Source organism: Passer montanus, unplaced genomic scaffold (genome assembly GCF_014805655.1).
Source record: "Passer montanus isolate IOZ18808 unplaced genomic scaffold, ASM1480565v1 scaffold1, whole genome shotgun sequence".
NCBI lineage: Eukaryota > Metazoa > Chordata > Aves > Passeriformes > Passeridae > Passer > Passer montanus.
The window spans coordinates 12,929,000-12,951,015 of record NW_024356504.1 but is presented as its reverse complement, the minus strand read 5'-3'; the positions used below and the strand labels follow the sequence as shown (position 1 = coordinate 12,951,015).

At 63.1% G+C, this 22,016-nt stretch overlaps 3 protein-coding genes across 8 annotated transcripts in view; 2 read left to right on the top strand and 1 right to left on the bottom strand.

Annotated features, from left to right (window-relative positions):
• Positions 1–565: 565 nt before the first annotated feature.
• On the bottom strand, positions 566–12,384 carry LOC120496814 (aspartyl aminopeptidase). 2 transcript variants are annotated; one of them, XM_039697602.1, is made up of 16 exons: positions 12,254–12,384; positions 6,270–6,313; positions 5,391–5,466; positions 5,225–5,313; positions 5,038–5,151; positions 4,607–4,732; positions 4,351–4,481; positions 3,904–3,988; positions 3,375–3,482; positions 3,082–3,159; positions 2,681–2,764; positions 2,236–2,396; positions 2,044–2,083; positions 1,595–1,696; positions 1,073–1,240; positions 566–681 (listed from the first exon to the last, which is right to left on the bottom strand). In XM_039697602.1, exons 1-16 carry the CDS (start codon positions 12,351–12,353, stop codon positions 631–633), a joined length of 1,557 nt encoding a protein of 518 aa, XP_039553536.1. In that variant the 5' UTR covers positions 12,354–12,384; the 3' UTR covers positions 566–630. The 2 variants fall into 2 exon arrangements, with proteins under 2 accessions (XP_039553536.1, XP_039553546.1); XM_039697612.1 differs by lacking the exons at positions 6,270–6,313; positions 12,254–12,384 and adding an exon at positions 9,248–9,283.
• On the top strand, positions 12,275–17,635 carry DES (desmin). The gene is made up of 9 exons (XM_039697636.1): positions 12,275–12,902; positions 14,348–14,408; positions 14,576–14,671; positions 14,761–14,922; positions 15,009–15,134; positions 15,823–16,043; positions 16,177–16,226; positions 16,507–16,589; positions 16,707–17,635. The coding sequence occupies exons 1-9, from the start codon at positions 12,352–12,354 to the stop codon at positions 16,746–16,748; spliced, it is 1,392 nt and encodes a 463-aa protein (XP_039553570.1). The 5' UTR covers positions 12,275–12,351; the 3' UTR covers positions 16,749–17,635.
• Positions 17,636–19,504: 1,869 nt separating this feature from the next.
• Positions 19,505–22,016, top strand: part of SPEG (striated muscle enriched protein kinase) — a 38,412-nt gene continuing 35,900 nt past the window's right edge. For 2 of the 5 annotated variants that reach the window (XM_039697097.1, XM_039697071.1), the window contains exon 1: positions 19,505–20,445. In XM_039697097.1, the coding sequence (XP_039553031.1) occupies positions 20,037–20,445 (409 nt within the window). In that variant the 5' untranslated portion in view covers positions 19,505–20,036. The remainder of the gene's footprint in view (positions 20,446–22,016) is intronic. The other 3 variants (XM_039697105.1, XM_039697081.1, XM_039697090.1) reach the window with 2 other exon arrangements.

Genomic DNA, 22,016 nt, shown 5'->3' with positions numbered 1-22,016 from the left:
CCGCCAATCAGCGCTCGCCCCTTCCCAGCCCTGCGGCCGCACTGGCTCCCGCGAGGGACACGCCCCTGGGAGCCGCCCAATGAGCGGCGAGCGCGGAGCCGCACCCTCGTGCCCCGCCCGGCGGCACCGCCCGGGCACCGGCCGCGGGCAGAAGGCGGTCCCCGGCCCCGGCAGGGACCCCTTCCCGGCCTCGGCAGAAGGCGGTCCCCGGCCCCGGCAGGGACCCCTTCCCGGCCCCGGCAGAAGGCGGCAGCCCCCGGCCCCGGCAGGGACCCCTTCCCGGCCCCGGCGAACAGCTTCAGGCCTGGCGCCGGCAGATCCCTGCGCACACGGCAGGCTCGTCCCGGGGGAAAGGGGCGGCCCCAGCGCTGCACGAGACGGGACATCCTCCCGCCAGCTCTCCCTGAGCAAGAGCCGAGCCCTGCTCGGCCCCTTAGCTCGACAAGGGATTGTGGATGGGTGAATAGGTGTCGCTCACACTTCCATGGGAGAGCACAGGTGGAGCCATGCAGTCCCCAGGGAGAGCCAAGTACATCAGCCCCAGCCACAGCCACGGACCACTCGCTGGTGAGACAGAATTGCTTTAATGGCCCCAGAACTAAACCCACTGCTACTCCCTCCCTGCCGTGTTCAGTCGACCACCAGGCTGCTGCTGACCGTCGGCAGGAGCTCGAAGAAGCCCTGTAAGAAGAGAGGCTGCCAGGGGGGCCGAGCGGGGCGGCGCGGGGCGGGGGACAGGCAGTGGGGGCAGGCAGCAGCTCCCTGTCACAGCGTCACAGTAGGCAGCTACTTGCAGAGAGCAGGACCACGTCGCCATAGTAACCCATCACTGACTCAAGGCTAGCTCCGGTTGCCATAGGAACTACTTAGGGATGGCAGCCACTGGGGAAGGCTGGGATGAGGGGGCACCTCCGGAAGCAGCCAGTACCTGAGCTGCCCTGGAGAGCTGGGGAGCTCTGTGGGATGGCTGGGTTCAGCCCCGAAGCAGCGATTGGACAGGGACATGGGGATGTGGCAGATGGAGAGGAGCAGGGAGAGAGCTTTGGCACGGGATGGGGGACACAGGGCTCACCTTGAAGAGGGTGATGCTCTGAAGCACCCCCGAGGTGCAGCACATCTCCCGGATGGAATGCATGGCCAGCTGCGGGCAGCCGATGTCCAGCACACGCAGCCCCAGGCGGGAGGCCAGAATGGGGCCGATGGTGGTGCCGCAGGGCGTGTCGTTGCGCACCATGAACTCCTGCACGGGGGCAAGACCTCAGCAGCTCCACATGCTACCCCATGGCCTCCCACACGGGCCCTCAGCCCTGAAGGGAGGCGACCTGGGGCAGGGAAGCAGCACTGACCCACGCCAGGGCTCAAAGAGTGCTCCAGAGGTAGGACACACTCAGGCCAGGCTCCATTCTGTTCACCAGCCTGCTCCCTGAGGCAGTCCTGGAGCTGGAGCCCCAGAGCAACAGGCAGCACAGAGACCCCAGCGGGGTCAGACGTGGTAACAGGGGTGGAGCTTTGGCACAGGCCCCCTGTGATGAAGCCAGGGGCAGGGCTGCAGCCCAAACTCCTAATGTTCAAGGACTCACCCAGCCCTGCTCACCTGCAGAGGGACACCCACGCGGGCAGCAATGTCCCGGATTACAGCTTCAGTGACAGCTGTGGAGGCGTAGCGCTGGTTGCTGTTCACTTTGATGACAGGGCCCTGCACAAAGGAAGGCACTGCAGGCCCATGATGGGATCCAGGAATAGTCAATGGCCCTGGAAACACCCATACCCAGGCAATGCCGTGCCACCCCAACATATCAGTCCATTCTCCCTTTCCTGGGTGAGCCCATGGGGATGGGGACAGTGTTTCCATGGAGAGAGCCCCAGCTCAGAGCAGGGAGGAGTTCTATGGACAAGACTGGGATCCCAAGTGATTAACATCAGACATGTGGCATAGTCAAATCCCATTGCAGGACAAACGTTTTCAATTTGAATGCGGGGCTGCAGCGCTGTAGGACAGACAGACAGCAACCATCCTATACCCAAGCAGAGGGCTGCCCTCACCTTGTGGAAGGCTGGGCGATGATTCTCCTCATGCTTGTCCCTGCAAAAGAGAAGTAAGAGTTTCACACTACAGCCTTCCCTCCCTGCAGCAACAGGGACTGTCCTGTCTGTACTACCTGGGGAGTGATGGGGATATGTCCCACAGGTGGCAGGGCAGGCTGTCAGGCCTGAGGCATGGCTCAGACTACTCACACATAATTGGGATGCACAGCGTGGGCCATATCAGCACTGATCATGTAGGACTTGGCCACTGCCTCCTCGAAGGCTGTCAGGTTGTGTGGCGACGCAGAGATCCGGCGCAGCACCAGCTCCGTTAGCAAGGACTCTGCGCCCTGGGCACTCTCTGACCCTACCTGCCAAGGACACCATCAGCACAACCCCGCAGCACCACAGGGGCCAGAGGAGTGACAGGTGCTCCTCAAGGCCAGCAAAGCAGCTTCCTGCCACACCAGTGCTTCCCACCCCTGCCTGGGCCATGCTCCATGTGGGTGTGAGCAAATCCCTGCTTCCTCCACCGGGGTGTGGAATCTCTCTCCTGCTAGGATGCTCTCTCCAATGCTAGGCATGGCTGGGGAAGAGCAGAGAACATGGAGCACCTTCTGGTGCCAGCTACCCCATGGCTGAGTCCCTCACTCACCTCCTCGTTGTCATAGAGCGCGATGAGACGCACATTGGGCTCCTGGGAGAGGGACGAGGGTGCTGCACATGAGTCAATCAACGCCTGCAGGATTAGGGGGGAATGGACACCAGCCTGAGTGCCTCTCCATCTTGGGAATCTCAGGACTGAGCCATCAGGAAATCCCCCAGGAGAGTCCAAAGCATGGAGGAAGGGACATTGTCCAGCGACAGCAGGAGTCAGCCCTGGGAGCTGCTGGGAATCCCACACACCCAGCAAAGGGGGCATCCAACCTCAGGTCCTCCAACAATCTAGACCCATTCCATGAGGACACAACTCCCTGCAGAGCCTTTGGCCAGCCCAAAGCTGAGCTGAGGTGCACGGGGGCCACGCTGCAGTCTCCAGGTTCTTTCCCCTCTCACCTGCAAGGCGCAGTAGCAGCTGTGCAGGTTGTCCAGACGTGGGGAGAAGATGAACTCATCAAAGGCACCACCCAGCGTCTGCAGAGAGCCAAGAGGAGTAGGGCACGAGCTCTGGGTCACCAAAAAGTACCTGCCACTGGGTTCCCATTCCAATACCCTTATCTCTGCCCCTCAGGAGCAGCTCCCTCTAGTTCCCCTCAGCTCCCAGCCCTGGCACGCCCCAGGCAAAGGACATGTGCCACCTGTGTAGTGCCAGCCCGAGCGCAGGGAGGGAGGTTCCTGCCCTTACTCACCGCTGGCTGCGTATCTGCCAGGCATAGCTCCAGCTCCACAATCTGCTCTGGTTTCACCCCCAGCTGGGGGCAGATCAGGGAAAGCAGAACAGGGCTGTGCCGCTCTGCCTGGGAAGAAAGCAGAGCTATGGGCAGGGCAGGCAGTGGATGGCAGGAGAAACTCCTGGTTTCCCTTTGCAAAGTTGTCCCTGACCCTGCTTATATTGGCAGAGTCCTCTCTCCTACTAACATCTCCCATGTTCAAGCCCCAACCTCAGCCAGGACAGCTCTATGTCCCTGTGCCAGCCCCCTCCCTGCCCTGCCTCCTCAGGGAGATGCACCCCTTCCACACTGGCTGCAGGCAAGGGTGAGAAGAGAGAGATGGCTGAACAGATGTGCCGGGCACACAGCTGTGAGGCAGAGTGGAAGGTTACCAGCAGTCCACAGGGAGAAGGGGAACCTGGTGGCAGGTCCCTGAGGACTCAAAATCAAAGGTGACAAGTGTGATGTCGTTGCAAATGTTCCTGCTGATCCTTGGCACACAGCTCACCTGGGCTGCAGCACTACAAGGTGTGGACTCCATAAGCACCTCCTTCTCCAGCTCCTCCTGCACTGCAGTGGCCAGAATGGGAACCCTGTGGGGGTCAGCAACATTAGCTCCCAGAACTTTGCTCACCTCACCTGCTTGGGTCACACACTCCAACCCTTCCTGGCGTGTTTGCCTTACTCCTCCAGGGCATGACTGACATGCCAAATGGAGGAAGAATGCACGTTTTAAGTACAAATCTTTTGTGCCACCTCAGGACACCCCAGTGTCCTTTCCCAAATCCTATGCTTGGAAGCATTCCCTGGAAGGACTCTAAGGGGTAAAAGCCACTGCAGATCTCCCCATTGCAATGAGTGGCTGCCAAAGGGAGAGCTAAGGCGGGGTTTTGCTCTAGCTGGGTCTCAGCCCTCCCAAGGGCTGGCCAGGAGTCGGGGCTGAGCCAGGCCTTACAGGTGGTGCTCGGTGTTGGGCCCAAAGCTCTCGTTGATGCTGCGCTGCAGGTGGATGGCCAGGTGAGGAATGCGGAGCACGGGCCGCTCCACACGCACCAGGCGCTGCTCCAGGCGCCCCGTGGCTTGGTCCTGAAACACAAGCAGGACTTCTGGCACCAGGCCTGCAGAGCTGAGAGGCTGCAGCAGCTCCCACTCTGGGTGGGGGGCAGCGACCCAGTGCCAGAAACACACAGCTTGCCCTAAATCAGACTCACCTTGATGATCACCCTCCCGGCCACGGTGAGGTCACGGTCGAACCAGGTGTTCCAGATGCCCCCTCCATAGGTCTCCACACCGACTTGCACGACGCCCACCTGGCCCCGCTTAGAGCGGCGCTTCACCTGGGCAACAGCAGAGCTGTCACTGCTGGCACCATGAAGCTCTGGGGAACTGGGCAGCTCCTGCCCAGAGCCTCATTGCTGATGCTGCCAGCACAGGGTGCTGTGAGGGGCTTTGCAGGACTGGGGACAGAAAGGAGACAGCAGCAGGCAGAGCAATGCAGGGGCTGCTCTGGGTGACAGATTTGGGAGGTGTAGGGAGCCAACAATGATGCTGCAGGGCACAGGGGTAGTCAGGATAGTTTTTGCCTGTGGCATGAAACTGGAGGATCCAGAGAAAGACTCAGCACCCAGCCAGGCGACCTTACCCTGAGGCAGGGGCTGTCGGTGTGGGCTCCCAGCAGGCTGAACCCATTTCCGGGCTGGAACTGGCCGCCGACGGCGAAGGCGATGAGGGTGGAGTAGTTCCTGGTGATGAAGTACTGGAAGCAGAGGGGCAGGGGTGAGGTGCCCCGTCCACCCCGGCTCCCGCCGCCCCGTCCCAGCCGGGCCCACCTTCTGCGCCGGCCGCACGTCCCAGTGCTCCGTCTCCTTCAGCTCCTGGAAGCCGGCCTGCAGTAGCCGGCTGCGGCATTCGGCCACCACTGTGGGGGGAAGCGCCGTCAGGGCCGCCCGCGTGGAAGGGGAAGAGGGCCGGGGAGGGGAGCGGCCGGGCGCTTACCGTGGTACGGCGAGGGACTGCGGTTCACGAACTTCACCAGCTCCTGCGCCGCCGCCTTCGAGCCCTGCGCCGCCGCCTGCGGGCACCGCCGTCACCGCACAGCGCCGGCAGAGCCCGCCCCGCGCCGCGACCCCCGCGGGACCGGGGGCCCCGTCCCGGGGGCACCGACCCGACCCCGTCCCGCGCCCGCCACCCGCCCGGTACCTGCATGGCCGCCGCCGCGCCGCGCCCGCCCGCCCAGCGACCCCTGCTGGCGCGGAGGAATGCGCGGCCTGCACCCCGGACTGCGACCTCTGCACCCCGCACCCCGCAATCCACACCCTGCACTCCGCAATATGCACTCTGCACCCCGCAATCCACACCCCGCAATCCGCAGCCTGCACCCCGCAATCCACAGCCAGCACCCCAAAATTCACCCCCTGCAATCCACACCCTGCACCCCTCTATTCAGACCCCGCAATCCATACTCTACACCCCACAATCCACACTCTACACCCTGCAATCCACACGTGCACCCCTCAATCCACACCCCACAATCCACACCCCGCAATCCACACCCCGCAATCCACAGCCTGCACCCCGCAATCCACACCCCGCAATCTGCACCCCGTAATCCACATCTTGCACCCCGCAATCTGCACCCTGCACCCCGCAATCCACAGTCCGCAATCCATACCCTACACCCCGCAATCCACACTCTGCACCCTGCAATCTGCACCCCACAGTCCACAGCCAGTGCCCCGCAATCCATACCCTGCACCCCGCAATCCACACCCCACAGTCTGCAGTCCATACCCAACACCCCGCAATCCACACTCTGCACCCCTCAATCCACACCCCGCAATCCACACCGTGCAATCCACACCGTGCACCCCTCACCCCGCACCCTGGTCCAGGCCAGGCGAGCACAGAGCCAGACAAGGCCAGGGTAGAGCTGAGTTAAGGGTGGGTGGAAGAGGGAGACAGCAAGGGGCAGGGACAGGCTCCACGATGTCACCCATCCTGCCCTGGTGTGCCCCAGTTCTGGGGCTAACTGGGCGAGCAGGGGCTGCCTGCAGAGGGGTGCGGGTGCACAGGAGAACGCACTCGCTTCTCCGGGGTAGGTATATTTGGAGTGGGGTGGGTCACAGCCAAGCTGCAGCCCCCCATCGTTGTTGCTCCCCTGCCTTGGCACTGCCTGGCCCTCACAGGAAACAAGGCACAAACCCTTGGTGCCACGTTGGAGACAAATGTCTCTGTGTGACAGCGATGCACTGGATTCTGAGCATTGGCACGGTGGCAGGGCAGCACCCAAGCTGCCTGTCAGCCCCAGGGGCACTCCCAGGGGATAGGACCCCTTGGCCTTGCATGGATTAGGGTGCCCCCCGCCCTTGTCTGGGTTCCCTTCATGGGCAGGATGCAGCCAGCAAGCTTGTGGGTTTCCATCAGTCTTCATGCATCATTTCCCAGCAGGATCCTTTCTTCCTAGCAATGGGTATGTGGCCCTGGGAGATGGACGTGGCAGCCTGTGAGTGCTGCATGGGGCCCAGGTGTTGGGTGCCAGCTGGATTCCCAGCTCCTGAGTCACCCGTGTGAGCACCCTGTTAGCTGGAGACGCTCTCCGTGTTCTGAGGACTGGAAACTGGTGGTCCTGTTGCCCCTGACCCTGTGACCTGTCATGCTGAGAGCTTCTGACAGCTCGGATTTATGCTCCCAGCCCCCAACACCTGCCTCTCCCCAGCACCAAATGGGAACGAGCACTCCCACTGCCTGGCACCCTGCAAGCAGACAGCTGGAGGGTCTCCATGTCAACCACAGCACAACACAGGGCCAGCCCCCCGAGGCCAGGTGGAAATCAGGCTAGGAGCACCCAGCACTCCAGCCCAGAGCTGGATACATGTGTCAAAGGGACTTGTACGCCAGGCAGCCATCCCCATGCTCCTCCTGCCAGCATCACCCCCCTGCTGCCCAACCAGCTCAGGGCCAGGTGCTTGAGTGGCTCCCAGGCTGTGCCTGAGGGACATCTGAGGACATTTAGAGGCCCTGGCTCCCCAGCTGGTGGATGCCCAGAGAGGATGGGTAGCCCGTGGGTGCTCAGGGCGGATGGCTCCCGGGGTGTGTGTGTGCAGGGACAGGGCGTGCCCTGCTCGGGGGTGTCAGAGCAGCACTGAGTGGCAGGGCCGGGTGTGGCCTTCGTCTGGCCCTGCCGCTGTGAGCAAAGGGCAGTGCCTTGGCGTGCCACGGCTATTCCCGGCACAGCGGGACTTCCCAAAAAAGCTCCTGATGGCTATATCCGGGTGGGCTCTGACTCACCCCTGGCTGGGTGCCAGGGGCTGCACAGCACCTGCTGTGGTTGCCCCCTACCCCATCACCGTGCTCCTGGGAAGACAGTGCTCCTGTTCCCCATCCCGTGCTGCCCCACGGATCATCCAGTGCAGCGGGGAGCCACAGGCAGCCCTTCCAAAACGGCATCAGCTCCTCCTCGGCATGCATGCACCCTGCTGCTGGGCTCATGTGTGCCCAGGGGTGCCTGGCAGGGAAGGGCCAGTAGGGACAGGGCACCGTGGTCCTTCTATGTCCCCTGTGAGCCCAGGTGGGCTTCTGGGCAGGCTTTGTAAAAGTGTTCCCTGCTGGCAGTAGGCTCTGGGGATGGGCAGGCAGTGCTTAGCCCTCCCTGCTGGAAGGGGTTAATGGAAAGATGGCCCAGGACAAAGACTGTAAACACAGCAGAGATCCAGGAAGTGCCACCCCCTTCTCCCACTGCCTGCCAGGCTGCCTGGACCCCCCCTTGCCAGCCCTGCCAGGATGAGCAAAGGGATGGCATCCATCGAGGCGGTCCCCCGCATCCCGGCCCACGTGTCTGAGCATGGGAAAGTGAAATCAGCGCCCAGGAATTGCTGGAGGCTGGGTGAGCGGCCGCCATGCCTTACGTGAGCCACCAGCGATGCAGCGGTAACGCTGCCTCAGCTCACTGGCATGGGTGATGCTATCGAGGCCCGCAGCTTCCTCACGGACCACTCAGCCTCTCCGTCATCCCCACGGCCACGTGGATCACAGGGGCAGCTGGGCAGCTTTAGTATCTCTGTGCCACTGGGCAGGTGAATGTCCCCATGGACCATGAGGGAGGGCACCCTTTAGCCTGCCCCTAGGCAGCAGGGATGGGGGAACATCCCCAGCGTCCCCATGGACCTCAGGGCCAGCTGTAGATAAATGATGGGGCAGGTGTGTGTGTCAAGTGACCACAGGGACATGGAAGTAGCTGGTCTTCTCCATCATCTGCAGCTCACCCCCAAAATGCTCGTGAAACATGGAGGCAACAACTCGCCCAGAGGACATACAAAGACCAAGGGAGGTGAGCAAACACCTCCCAGCATCTACACAGGTTGCATCTGGACACCCCTGGCACCCATGCTTGCTGTGGGGGCATCCAGGCACCCTCAGCATTCTGTGCCACTCACAGACAGGACAGTGTCCTCAGCATCCCCGCCACCTGGGGATGTGGGGTGGGGACCAGGAGCAAAAGGACAGTCTGTGCACCCCTGGTCCTCTGGAATGGGCAAGGGTATGGGGGCAGCTGGGATGAACAGCGGGTATGGGGGGACTGGAGGCTTTACCCACCAGCTCCTGGGACCCCAGCAGGCCAGGCTGGGCCTTGGTCCAGGCAGGGAGGGAGAGCTACCTCCTATTTAGACAATAGCACGCACCATGGATCCGTCAGCACTGGGGAATGGGCCACACAGTCCTTCCCTCTTAGGGTAAAGGCGCCTGGGAGGCTCATGGCTGTAAAAGGAGCGGGATGAAGGAAGACAGCCAGGGGTCAGGAGGGAGGGGAATGGACACCCCCGCTGCTTCATTCTCATTCCCATTCCTCAACTCACCCTTGAGCTAAGGCCAGGCATAAGCGGGCATTGGGTCCTGGCGGCAGGGCATAGGGACAAGGAAGGGCCAGCACCCTGTCCCCACATCCTGTCTAGCTTCAAGCCCCAAGACACCCACAGCCCAGGGAGGCTGTGCTGGGTTTAAATCCTGGGGGAATGGCAGGGAGGGAGGGCCAGGAAGGAGGGGCAGCTGCAGGATGCAGCTGGCTTAGCTCACAGGGATGTCATGACCAGAGGGAGTTGTTTGACATTCCAGCTCCAAACGCCTTCCCGGCAGCAGTCTCGTCCAAGACTTGATGGAAACTGGGACCAGGCCAGTGCGGGGGTTCAGGAGCCACTTCCCAGGCTCTGCTGGTCTGGGTCAGCCCGGCCTGGGATGGAGCTGTGGGGAGGCTGCACTGGGCTGGACAGGACAGGACAGGACAGGACAGGAGGCAGCCCTGCACTTCTGGCCTCCGCAGCCTCCTCACTCTCTGCAGCCTCTGGGTCTTTAGTTGGCACAGAGTGTTTGCATCTTGTCCGTGGGACTCAGGCAGGGTCTCTGGTCCTGCTCTTCATCCCTCCTTCCTGGCATGCTGCGTTCCCCAAGCAGACGGGGATTTCCTAAGAGGCTCGTCCACCCCCTGCAAGACGTGGGGCCCCTGCTTGCCCAGAGCCATACCGGAAGGCTGTCACCACAGCTAAGGAAAGGCCACTTCAAACAGTCTGCCCTAGAGCAGGGTCAGGAGGATACTCCTAGTTAACCCCTCTGAGCTGCTTCCCCTCCAAGCAGCACTGCCCAAGAGTGCATTTCCCCTCCCTGGGGCACCCCAACCCTGCCCCACTTGCTCTGTGGGATGAGGATGGGAACAAGGGCTACCCATGGAGTTGCATCAACCTACCTGAAACCTACCAGGGCAGGGTGCCAGGCACTTCTGGCCACAGTATCCCTGAGGAGTCCATCCTCCCCACAGTCCCAGCTGGCCCAGCAGTGGGGTGGGGTCATGGAAAGGGAGGGCTGAGCTCTGTTCCTGGTGGTGTGCTGTCCCAGATGCCCTGAGTCCCCCTGACAGGACACCCACCTGCCCCTCTGCACACCAGCTAAGGCCCGGATTGCCGGCACGGGCAGGGCACACGTGCGGGCTCTGGGATGTGCAGGGCATACTCGGAACGGGGCCAGAAGGAGGAAGGATGCTGTCTGTTTTTCCATCTACTCTCCCCCCGCAAGCCCCCCCTTTCTTCCATTCTCTCCCTGAGCTGGGATGAAACAACCTCATCTGGAAATACCTTCCCTTTTAAAGGCAGGCTCCTCCAGGCAGCTTGTACTCTCTGGGAAGACACTACATCACCCTGCAATTGGGTGGCTGGGAGAGGCTCCAGGGATGGGGGCTTGGAGGAGCACAATGGATGCAGGGCACCGAGCATCTGCCCACCTGCGTGTGTGTGGGACCCAGACTGTAGCTGGCTGCCCAAGTGACATGGAGCAGGTTGGCAGCAGGGGGGAGTTCCTCCCAGAGCCGGGGCAGTGGAGAATGCTTCCATGAACAAGCCCGAGCCTTTGCCTGATGCTGATGCTGCCATGGGTGAGCCATGGCACTGCTTGGCTTCTGTGTTCCAGCCAGGACAGAAGGCTGGGAGGTGCAGGGCCAGGCAGGGCTGAGTGCTGTCCTGCTGCTGAGTCACCCTGTGCCCAGTGGCACGGCGGTCCCCTCCACCAGGGCCTTCAGGGACAAAGGCACTGGGGCTGAGCCAGCTGACGTCAGCCAAAACAGCCCGGCTTGGGCAGAGCTGGGGTCACCAGGTGTGCTGGGGAGTCTGGGGAGGAGGGGGTGCTGCCCAGGCAAGGGGAGCCCTCATGAGGGTTTCCCCCAGCACAGGTGCCTTCCCTCAGGAGGTCCTTTTCAGCTGTCATGGGTTTGTGCAAGGCCCTGAGGGTCCCTGACCTGCCCTGCCACTTGTTCAGGAAGCTGTAGTGGGGGTTTTCAGATGGACTTAGAAATTCCCCATTCTGGGAGGTTTTGGTGAGCTGGGCTGGGCTTTCTGATCCCCAGTGTACTTCCTGGCCAAGGGGGAGACTGAGGAGACAGGGCAGAGCCTGTTGTGCCTTGGGATAGCATGGGGACAACATTCTGCTCTCAGGGTGATGGGGACCAGAGAGGGGCTAGGGCTGCTCCAGGCAGGGTCACCATCCAGCTGTGCTCTCCGCACGCCTGGAGCAAGAAGGGTTAACAGAGTGCCTCCCCCACTATAAATACCACGTTGTGTGTCCCACACCCCACGAGTATGAGCTGGGAAGGCTATTTTGGTTGAGTGCCTGCTGCTTTGGGAATGTGCCGGAGCGAGGACAGGGGCTGACGTCACCGTCACTGGGGCTCGGACCCAGCACCTGCTCGGGGTCACTCAGCAGCACTCCAGAAGCACCCAGACCCTGGCCAGTGCTCAGCCCCCATGTCAGAAAGAGGGTTTGGGTGGTGGGTCAGTACAAGCACACTCAGGGCAGGGGTGCCCCCACATGAGCCCCTCTCCAGGGCCCTTCCTTGCTCACTTTCCGGATGAGAGTCTGGCCCCACATGGAGACCTGAGCCTGGTGCTCTTTCCAGGGGGTGGGTCAGGGCATCATCAGGGGCCGTTTGGGGTGCTCAAGTCCGATTTGGGGCCCATGGCTGCCTGGCATGGGGTTTGGCTCACGGGGGTCAAGTGATGCCGTGAAGGTTCCTTTCTTTCCCTTCGTGGCGTCAGCCTAGGCTGTCGGTCTGTCCATCCGGGCCCCCTCTGGGTGGCACTACACCCTGATAGGGGGTTCACCACCCGTCCGCCCCGCTTCCTCCCCTCGCACCCCCAGGGACGGGGCAGAGCAGTGGGGCCGGTGTCGGGGGCTCCCAGGGGACTCCGGGGGAGCCCAGGGCTCTTTGCCTGCCGGGGGGTGTGTGCAGGTAGGGGCAGTGGGCGGGGTGTCCGGCCGGTCCCCCCCGGCAGCATCCCCCCGCTGCCCGGCGGCAGGAGGGGCGGGTGATGTCAGCAGGATACAAATAGCGGAGCGCGGTCCCTGCCGACGCCTCTCCGAGCTGTGCTCGCCAGCCCTCTGCCTGCTCCCTGCTCCGGCCTCGCCTCCCCACGCCGCCACCATGAGCCAGTCCTACTCCTCCAGCCAGCGGGTCTCTTCCTACCGCCGCACCTTCGGCGGCTCCCCGGTGTTCCCTCGTGCCTCCTTCGGGAGCAAGGGCAGCAGCGGCAGCTCCGTCACCTCCCGCGTCTACCAGGTGTCCCGCACCTCGGCCGTGCCCAGCCTGTCCACCTTCCGCACCACCCGCGTGACGCCCCTGCGCACCTACCAAAGTGCCTACCAGGGCTCCGGAGAGCTGCTGGACTTCAGCCTGGCCGATGCCATGAACCAGGAGTTCCTCCAGACCCGCACCAACGAGAAGGTGGAGCTGCAGGAGCTCAATGACCGCTTCGCCAACTACATCGAAAAGGTGCGCTTCCTGGAGCAGCAGAACGCCCTCATGGTGGCCGAGGTGAACCGCCTGCGGGGCAAGGAGCCCACCCGCGTGGCCGAGATGTACGAGGAGGAGCTGCGGGAGCTGCGGCGCCAGATCGACGTGCTCACCAGCCAGAGGGCTCGCGTGGAGGTTGAGCGTGATAACCTGCTCGATGACCTGCAGAAACTCAAGCAGAAGTGAGTAGGGGGTGCCCCGGAGAGTCCCTGTGGGCATCCATCCGTGCATCTCCATCCCTAGGGGTGGGTGGGAGCAGAGCTGGCAGCCCTTCAGGTGCTTTCCGCTGTCCTCGTGCCTTGTGCTCAGAGCCCATCATGACCCCGGTACTCTGTTCCCCTTGACCACTTTCTGGGCAGCAGCGAGGGAGCAGAGTGGCTCCCATAGCAGGGGTGTCCCCTGTGCTCTCCCTTGCAGTGAGGCTGAAGCCGGGCTGTAACACCACAGGACTCAGAGATCCAAGTGCACCTCACCCCGGGGTCCCCATCTCTGCTCACACGGGGGAGGGCTGCTGGGCCCGTGGGTGAGCTGAGCTCTGTGGGACAGATGGACAGACAGATGCAGTCAGGCAGGCAGAAGTGAGGAGACGGATAACTCAGGGAAGGTGTTCCATCAGCTCCAGGCATGAAGGAGGGAGGGGAGGAAGCAGTTGCACTTCCGCAGGCCAGGGATGCTCCAGGCCTGCTGTAAGTGTCCATGGTGCCCTGTGAGCAGTGGGACACCCCAGAGATGCTGTGGACCTGGCTGGTGCTGGGGAAGTGAGTGGGGATTATCCACAAGGGTGGCCAGGCTGAGAGAACCCCCAGGGACTGGCGAGTGAAAGGAACCTGGCAGCAGGGGCAGATAGTCAAGAGGAGCTGTGTGTTCTGAAGATAGTGTGTCTGCACCTTCCCTCCTGGACCCTGTGCCCGGGGGACCCCATTCCCTCAGGGTGACACAGCCTGCTGCCTCCTTCTGTAACCCCAGCCACCACCACAGACAGCCAGCACTGGGGTCCTCCCTGATGCTGGGGAGCTGGGGGTGGTGGCATGAAGGAACTCTCAGTGACAGGGGAGGAGCAGGGCCCAGAACAAACGGGTGTTGGGTTTCTGCCACCCCATGTGCCAGCACCACCTGGGCGCCTCCATCTCCTCCCCGCTGCCTTTCCACTGACATGCAGCCTGCGGTACTGTTCCCTTCCTTGACACAAGCCTGGATCTCCAGCCCTGACCTGAGCCTCCCCCACAGCAGTCCCCACCTCACATCCCATCCCAGAGCATTGCAGAAACCTGTTTGTGTTCCTGCTCTCCCTGGGATAGCTCAGCTGGCGGCCATCTCTTGGACTCCCCGTGTCAGATCCTGCTCTGTCCCCCCAGCTGCTGGTCACTCTCCCCTATAAGGGCTGGGGCAGTGTGCGTGGCACTGAGCTGACCTCATGTCTTTGTGATCTCTCTGGCGTTGACTATAATAGGGAATGGGAGGAAGAGCCCCTGGCCCCCCGCCAGTCCCCTGCTGCCTGCCGGGAACACAGGACAATCTGTTTTCTTCCTACCGGGCCATGCTGGGCTAAAGGACAGCTCGGGGGGACATCACCACGGAGGGAGGGAGCTTCCTCCAGACCCCCCTAGCCTCCCTTCTCTGCCTACAGGCTGCAAGAGGAGATCCAGCTGAAGGAGGAGGCTGAAAACAACCTCGCTGCATTCAGAGCTGTGAGTACCTGTCCCCTTAGTGTGGTGTGGGAACTCTACCCTCCTTCCCACGCCCATCTCCCCCCAGCAGCCTGGCCCCAGCACCAGGGCACAGTCCCAGACACAGCTCTGCACCTTCCAGCCCTCATGCTCTCCCCTCACTATCCCTCACTCTGTGTCTTTCCCAGGATGTGGATGCAGCCACACTAGCACGCATTGACCTGGAAAGACGTATCGAGTCCCTGCAGGAGGAGATCGCCTTCCTCAAGAAGGTGCATGAAGAGGTAGGTCAGAAGTGGCACCCTTTTCCAATGGCTCTCACGGGGCAGCCAAAATGGAGTGGGTGCCCTGAGATGTCACCTTGTCCACGCAGGAAATCCGGGAGCTGCAGGCACAGCTGCAGGAGCAGCACATCCAGGTGGAGATGGACATTTCCAAGCCCGATTTGACAGCCGCGCTGCGGGATATCCGCGCTCAGTACGAGAGCATCGCTGCCAAGAACATCGCCGAGGCCGAGGAGTGGTACAAGTCCAAGGTGCGGGGGGCAGCGGGCTCTGGGCTGGCCCCAGAGCAGGGGTTCCATCTCGGGGGCCATCCCCACTGACCGTGCTCTCTCCCCAGGTGTCTGACCTGACGCAGGCGGCCAACAAGAACAACGATGCGCTCAGGCAGGCCAAGCAGGAGATGCTGGAGTACCGGCACCAGATCCAGTCCTACACCTGCGAGATTGATGCCCTCAAGGGCACGGTGAGCTAAGGGCAGCGTTGAGAAATCCCCAGCTTCCCTGCAGGGACCTGCTGCTCCAAGGCTGCTCAGGGACATCCCTGGGGTGGGGGGCTCTTCCCAGCTTTCTGAGTTGCTGCCGCAGGGGGCCTTTTACCCCACATTTGGGCTGCACCTCGCCCAGCAGTGGCCTGGGCTCCTGCAAAGTGTTTTGGCAGAGTCCCGGAATCAAAGTGCAGATTGTAAAATGTGACCCAGCCTGGGAGGCTCCAGGCAGGCGGGCACAGGGATCAGGGTGTCTGGTTGCAGGCTGGCAAGGTGGTTGCAAACAAACAGGGCACAACAGTCCCATTCTGTCATAGTCATGGTCGCAGGAGCCAGCCAGCAGGCACCAGTGCCACCCCCAGGCAGACATCCAGTGCTTCTGCAGCTCTCCGTGCCCTTTTGCTGGGGTAGGATGGTTTTGCTGGGGGACCTGGGCACCAGCATGCTGGGGTTGCCCAGTGCATGCCCAGCTTGCCCCCGTGAGTCCCTGATGTCTAGCGCTGGGCAGGTGGAGGGTTACACTCACTCATCATGGTCCCACATCAGCTGAACCCAGCCCAGGGCTGACCACGGCTCTCCCCAGGATGCCCTGGCATCCCCAGCTCCCACCCCTGGTGACGCCTGGCTCCTCTGGGTTGCCCCTCACTGAGCACCCCCATCTCTCCAGAATGACTCGCTGATGCGGCAGATGCGGGAGATGGAGGAGCGCTTTGCAGGGGAGGCCGGTGGCTACCAGGACACCATTGCCCGCCTGGAGGAGGAGATCCGGCACCTGAAGGATGAGATGGCCCGGCACCTGCGCGAGTACCAGGACCTGCTCAATGTCAAGATGGCCCTGGATGTGGAGATCGCCACATACCGCAAGCTGCTGGAGGGAGAGGAGAACCGGTGAGTGGAAGGGGGGCAGGACAAGCTGGGGGCACCAGCAGGGTCAGGTGTTTTTTGGGGGTCCAACTTTGTGAGGACACACCTGAGGGCTAGGGCTGGCTGGAACTAAGCTTTCCCCTCTGTATTCCCACAGGATCAGCATCCCCATGCACCAGACCTTCGCTTCTGCACTCAATTTCCGAGGTGAGTCTCACTCCATGAGGAGGGGGACCTGGGGCGAGTCCCCTGTGTTCCCCACTTTTGGGGCAAATGTCCCTCCTGGGGGGTTGTAGCCAGGCTGGCATGCTGGGGACACACAGGTACCACACAGAGCCCCTGTTATGGGTCACTTTTTTGGGCGTTGCCGTGAGCTGAGGGGGGGTTAAACCAAGGCTGCTGAAGCTCCTCAGTGACCCCAGCCCCACGGCTGTGTCCCCATACCACACGTCCCTGTGGTGCCATGCTCTGTGTCCTCCCCCTGCAGAGACCAGCCCAGAGCAGCGGGGCTCCGAGGTGCACACCAAAAAGACCGTGATGATCAAAACCATCGAAACCCGCGACGGGGAGGTGAGTGCAGCGTGCCACCGGAGGGTGCCGGGGGACAGGGCCTGAGGACGGGCCTGCTCCCGCAGCCGGGGCTCTGGTGTGGCACCCATGGCGTCTCACGGTGCCTCTCTCCCACAGGTGGTGAGCGAGGCGACTCAGCAGCAGCATGAAGTGCTGTAGAGGAGGCTGCTCCAGCGGCCCACTGGCACCTTCTGTCCCTGCCTCCGTCCCTCCGCCATGCCCCCCTCGTGCCCCCCACCTCCCCCGGCACTGCCTGAGGAGTCTCCCCCAAGCAGCTGCCTCTGGGCCCCTGCACCCCCTGGGCTCTCTCCTCCGGCTTCAAAAGGCTCGCTCTGCTTTTGCAGCTTCGCAGCAGCAACGCCAGCGTCAGGATCAGGCCAGGGCCGGGGGGCGGCAGGAGGGAGGGACGGGACGGGTGGCAGGGGCTGGGGGGAGCAGGTGGTGGCCTGGGCCAGCTCCACGGAGAGCCGGACGGTCCCAGCAGCGGGTTCTGGATCCCCCCAGAGGCCCCTTCCCACCCTGGGCACAGGCTTGGGGTTCATCCCACGCGAGTGGGGACCCATCCCCTTCCACCAGCACCGCCGGCCCCCCTGGAGCTGGCGCTTCTCCAGGTGCACGGCGGCGGTGCTGGGGACGGGGAGAAGCTAGGCACGGTCTGGGCTGAGCCCCCTGTTCTCTGCCCAGCTCAGAGCGAGGGGGCCCAGCCTGCGTGTCCCCCCAGCCCGGGGGCTCGGGCCCTTCGCTCCCCCCGGCCCAGGAGGCAGCCCCGTGGGGCAGAGGAGGGCAGTGCCCGCCCCTCCCCGTGGCGGGGACCCCCAGCAGCAGCAGGCTGCACGGGGCCAGGCTCATGAGCCGAGAGGGTACCCGTAGGTGGACACAGGAGAGAGGAGGAGTGAGTGAATGGGAGAGAGGGGGGAGAGAATGAGAGGAGCCGGAGAGAGGCCCGGGGGGCCAGGGCAGGCATCCCCAACCCTCGCCCCAATGCACCCCCACCCCACCACGTGTACGAGACTCTTCAGGCGGCTGAAATAAACAGCGGAGCATCACCTTGTCGTCTCAGTGCATCTCCGGGGCAGAGAGGGGAGGGATGGGGTGGTGGGGAGGCAGCATTTGGGGAGGCATCACAAGGGCCAGGTGGATGGATGAGCCAGCAACTCGTTGAGCTGTCTCCTCCCCAGGCTGCTGGGCCCCCAAAGGGGCATGTCTCTCACACTGGAGGTTCTCGAGCATTTTGCTGCCTGAGGTGGTGGGTTCCCAGCTGCACTGGGTGGGAAAGTCCTGCTGGGACAGGGAACAGTGACAGCTAAGCCCTGAGCAGGTTCAAAGGGGCTCTGGGTGATGGTCCTGTATCTCCCCCACTAACCTAGGGTCACATGCCATGTCCCGGTGGCTCAGCTCCACAGCCACCTCCTTCTTACCCCAACTTGGAACCTACCCAAATCCACATCTGCCTGGGACTTTTCCAAGCCCCTCCAAGTGTCACCAACCTGCAAGCAGAGCCATCCTCATCCCTAAGTGACCTACACCCTGTGAGCATCAGACCCACCACCCTATGCTTGCATCTCAGGCTCAACCTCCAGCCTCAGCCTGCCAACACCGTATGCTCCCTTCCTCCCAACACATGTGCCCCTCTCCCTGTGCTCAGGTTGTGGGCATCCTGTCTTCAGCTCCTCCATCCCAGCAGTGGGGGATGCTGCAGTGGAACCCAGAGCTGAGCATCCCATGTGGGAGAGCAATTCAGGATTGCTCTGCCATGGGAGATGTTGGAGGGTCCACAAAACTCTGCCAGGCAGCAGATTGCCAGGGGAGCAGTGGGCTTGGCACGGGGTGATGTTTTAGGGACAAGACACGTGCTACTGCCAGCACTGGGGAGTGGTCTGGGGGTGTCCCTGATGGAGAGGCCAGCGTGACAAACCCCAGCTAGGAGGTGTTGGATCTCAAGGGATATGTCCAGCAGGTGGCCCTGTGACATCGTGGACAGGCTCCAGGTTGCCTTGGGATGGGATGGCACCTCCCTCCCTGCCGGCCCAGGCTGGCTGTGCCAGTGTTCAGCCCCTGGGGGCAGGCTGGGGACAAAGCATTCCTTTGCCTGCAGGGCAGGGAAGAAGCCCCCAGGCGTCTTCTGGGGCTGGCTCAGCCACTTGGCAGCCAGGCTGCGCGTCTAGCAAGGCATCCCTCTCCACTGTGCCCCAGCCGTCCCAGCTGGGAAATCCCGGGATTTTCTCCTTGCTGGTGATGCTCCACTGATGCTGGCACCCTTAGGCTGGTGGCAGCGGGCTGTGCCAAAGCCGTCGGGGCTGGCCTGCCGCTGGGAAGCACCGTGTCGTGTCGCTGGCCTCCTGCTCGGGCAGATTTACAGCCCCTGGCGAGGGCGAGGCGCTGCCGTGGCTCCCGGAGATGGGGAAGCCCTGCGTCGCCCAGGGACGGCCAGGCAGCGTTGGCACACACCGTCCCTGAGCGCTCGCTGCCTGGAGCCCGGCTGTGGTCGCTCCCACAGGATGCCCCGAGGCCGGACAGCTCCAGCAGGGCTGGCCGGGAGCCACGCTGCCCAGGGCAGAGGCAGGGCCCCAGCGGGAGAAATGGAGTCCTGCTGTGTTTGCAGCCCACCGGGCAGGGTTTGGGGGTCAGGGATGCGGGGATCCCCGCCTCTGCTGCCTGCTGGGAAGGGAGCTGAGGGGCCCTGCAGGGCTGGCTCCTGCCCCGGCTCTTGCGTTGCAGGAAGCATGACGATGTCCTTTGCCTCCACATGCCGTCAGGGTCTCTCTCTGCCCCGATCCAATGACACTGCCGGACAAGGGGAAGCGGGGGAGGAAGGCTGGGTCCCCCCCGAGCCTCTCAGCTAATATGGAAAGGTGCTGGCCCTTTTCTATCTTTGCAAGTGGAGCTGGGCTGCAGGGACGGGGCAGCAGGCGCAGAGAGGGGGAGCCCAGCCAAGGAATGTGACATATCAGAGGCAGCTGCCACTTCAGCAGAGGGGGCAGAGGGAGCGCGGCTCGCCGGGGGCTGCGCGGGACGGGACGGGACGGGACGGGTGAGGGGGGGGACGCCACGGCCCCGGCGGGGACGGCTCGGCGAGCGGGCAGAGCCGCGGGACTCGCAGCCGGGCGGCGACGAGCAGGTGCCGAGGCGCTGGGCGGGCTTGGGGCTGCCGCAGGGCACGGGCTGCGAGCGCCACGCTGCGCCGGGCGCTCGGCGAGGGGCGGCCGGGCCAGCAGGAGCCCGAGTCCCAGCCCAAATACAGTCCCTTGCTTGCCCGCAGCGCTGCGACCTCTGGGGCTGCAGCCCGCGGGGGGAGGCACCGAAGCGGAGGGCATTTGGGCCGGGGGCTCGCCGCTGCCCCAGCGCCCCAGTCGGGCACCCAGCACCCCCGGGCTGCAGCAGGGGGACAGGGAGGGTTTGGGTTTGGGGTGACGGGGGTCGCGGGTGGCCGCGGGGGAGCTGCGGGCGATGCAGCGGGCACAGGCACGCAGCGGCACGGGTAGGGCTGCTGGGGAGCCCCGGGCAGCCCCGCCGAGCCCGGGCATCCCCCCGAAGCGCGCCAAGGTCACAGCAGAACCGGGGCCGCCCCAGGAGGGCTCAGCTCGCCTGGCAGCGCCGTGTTTTGTGAGGAAACTGAAGAATGCCGCCATCGGCACCGGCTGTGACATCCGGCTGCGAGTGGTGGTGGCGGGCAGCCCCCGGCCCAGCCTCCGCTGGTACCGGAACGAGGAGCAGCTGGCCCAGGGCGGGGAGGAGTATGGCACCCTCTGGATCCGGGACAGCAAGAAGGAGGATGCCGGTGTGTACACGTGCGTCGCTGAGAATGAGCAGGGAGAGGCCATGACCAGCGCTGTGCTGGCCATCATTGACATGGAAGGTAAGGGTGACGTGGCCACCAGCACGGCCGTGCGGGCACAGACCTTGGCACAGGTTTGCTGAGGGTGGCAGCGGCGCTTTGCAGGCTCTCGCTGCAGTGCGTGCCCCGGGGCCCGACAGGGCTGCTGAGCTTCGCTGTGCCCGCCCCGCTGCGGGCTGGGGTGCCCGGTGCTGGGGTGGCTCTCCAGCCTGGAGCCAGCATGTGGCTGCAGTGCCCGCTGCCAGGCCAGGCTGGCTGCCAGCACTGGGCACAGAGGTGTCGGGAGCATGTGATGGCAAACCTGCTCGGGGCAGGAGGAGAGAGACAGAAGAGAGAGAGAGAGAGAGGGGGATTGGGCACATGGTACTGCTGGTACCACCCACCACAGCCACCAACACGGTCCTCAGCACCCCTCACCAGCTGCCCACGGGCAGAACTCCCCGTACGGTCACCATAATAGCTTTACCAGACACTGGAATTGCACTGGGCGAACTGGACCGCCAATGGGGCTAGGAGGAGGAGCCTAATGTGAGAGGTGGGGCTGACAAGTAGGTGGAGCTTGTGCCCCTTCGATGTGCGAGACGTGGTAGTTAATTAGCCAAGGCAAATTAACAAGCATTTGTTCATCTCAGGGGCAGCCCCTCTGCTCATCACCATCACCCTTGGGTGCAGCATTCGGAGAGGGAGTGCATAGGGACTGCTGCCCTTGCATGGGTGGGCCTCATCCTGCAGGTTTGGGGCTCAGCCCTCTCTGCCTCATCATTGTGGAATCATGCAATCATAGTTATTTGTGTTGGAAAAGACCTCTAAGATCATCAATCCAACCCTTAACCCAGCACTGCCAAGCCTACTGTTAAACCACGTCCCTAAGTGCCACATTTACATATTTTCTGAATATCTCCAGTGATGGTGACTCCACCACTTCCCTGGCCATTCTGTTCCAGTACTTGACAACCCTTTTGGTGAACAAATTCTTCCTCGTGGAGGATGGATGCTGTCTCCCTAGGACATTGAAGGCCTGAGTGTTGGGGAGCGTGGAGGCGGGTGGCGCTGCTCTGAGATGTGACATGTGCTCTCTGCATGGGGACAGTGAGGATGGGGAGTCGGGGAGGCAACGCTGAGCCCTGAGGCTCCAGGGAAGGAGCTGCACCTGGGACTCTGTGGCACAGGAGGCACACCAGAGGTGCTGCACCCTGAGCAGGGGCTGGATGACTGTGGCAGGCCAGAAGGAGCCTTCACAGTGCCGAAGGGGAGCACTGAGCCAGGAGTCTGGAGAAGTGCTGTGTGGAGGATGAGGAAGGTTTATGTGCGGGTCAGGAGCCTGCTGGGGTAGCAGGCGGAGCAGAGGAGTGTGCAGCAGGGGTTCTGCCCTGCAGCGAGTCTGTGTGGAGCCGCTGTGCATCGCGCCTTTGGGGACCACGGTGTGGTGCAGTTGGCTGTGGGGTGAAGAGTGGCAGAATGGGCGCCATGCACTGCCCTGGGCAGGCAGCAGGTGGGTCACCCTGTTCCCATGCTCCGGCGTGCAGCTGCACCTCTCCGTGGCCACAGCAGTGCGGGCCCCTCTGCTGCTGCCCAGCAGTGCAGCACGGTCT

Coding starts and splice junctions, on each gene's coding strand:
- DES (XM_039697636.1), top strand. CDS start 12,352: ATGAGCCAGTCCTACTCCTCCAGCCAGCGGGTCTCTTCCTACCGCCGC. Junction 12,903..14,347: donor CTGCAGAAACTCAAGCAGAA/GTGAGTAGGGGG, acceptor CTCTGCCTACAG/GCTGCAAGAGGAGATCCAGC. Junction 14,923..15,008: donor AGGAGTGGTACAAGTCCAAG/GTGCGGGGGGCA, acceptor CTCTCTCCCCAG/GTGTCTGACCTGACGCAGGC.
- LOC120496814 (XM_039697602.1), bottom strand. CDS start 12,353: ATGGTGGCGGCGTGGGGAGGCGAGGCCGGAGCAGGGAGCAGGCAGAGG. Junction 4,482..4,606: donor CCGGGAGGGTGATCATCAAG/GTGAGTCTGATT, acceptor CTTGTGTTTCAG/GACCAAGCCACGGGGCGCCT. Junction 3,989..4,350: donor CCCAACACCGAGCACCACCT/GTAAGGCCTGGC, acceptor TGACCCCCACAG/GGTTCCCATTCTGGCCACTG.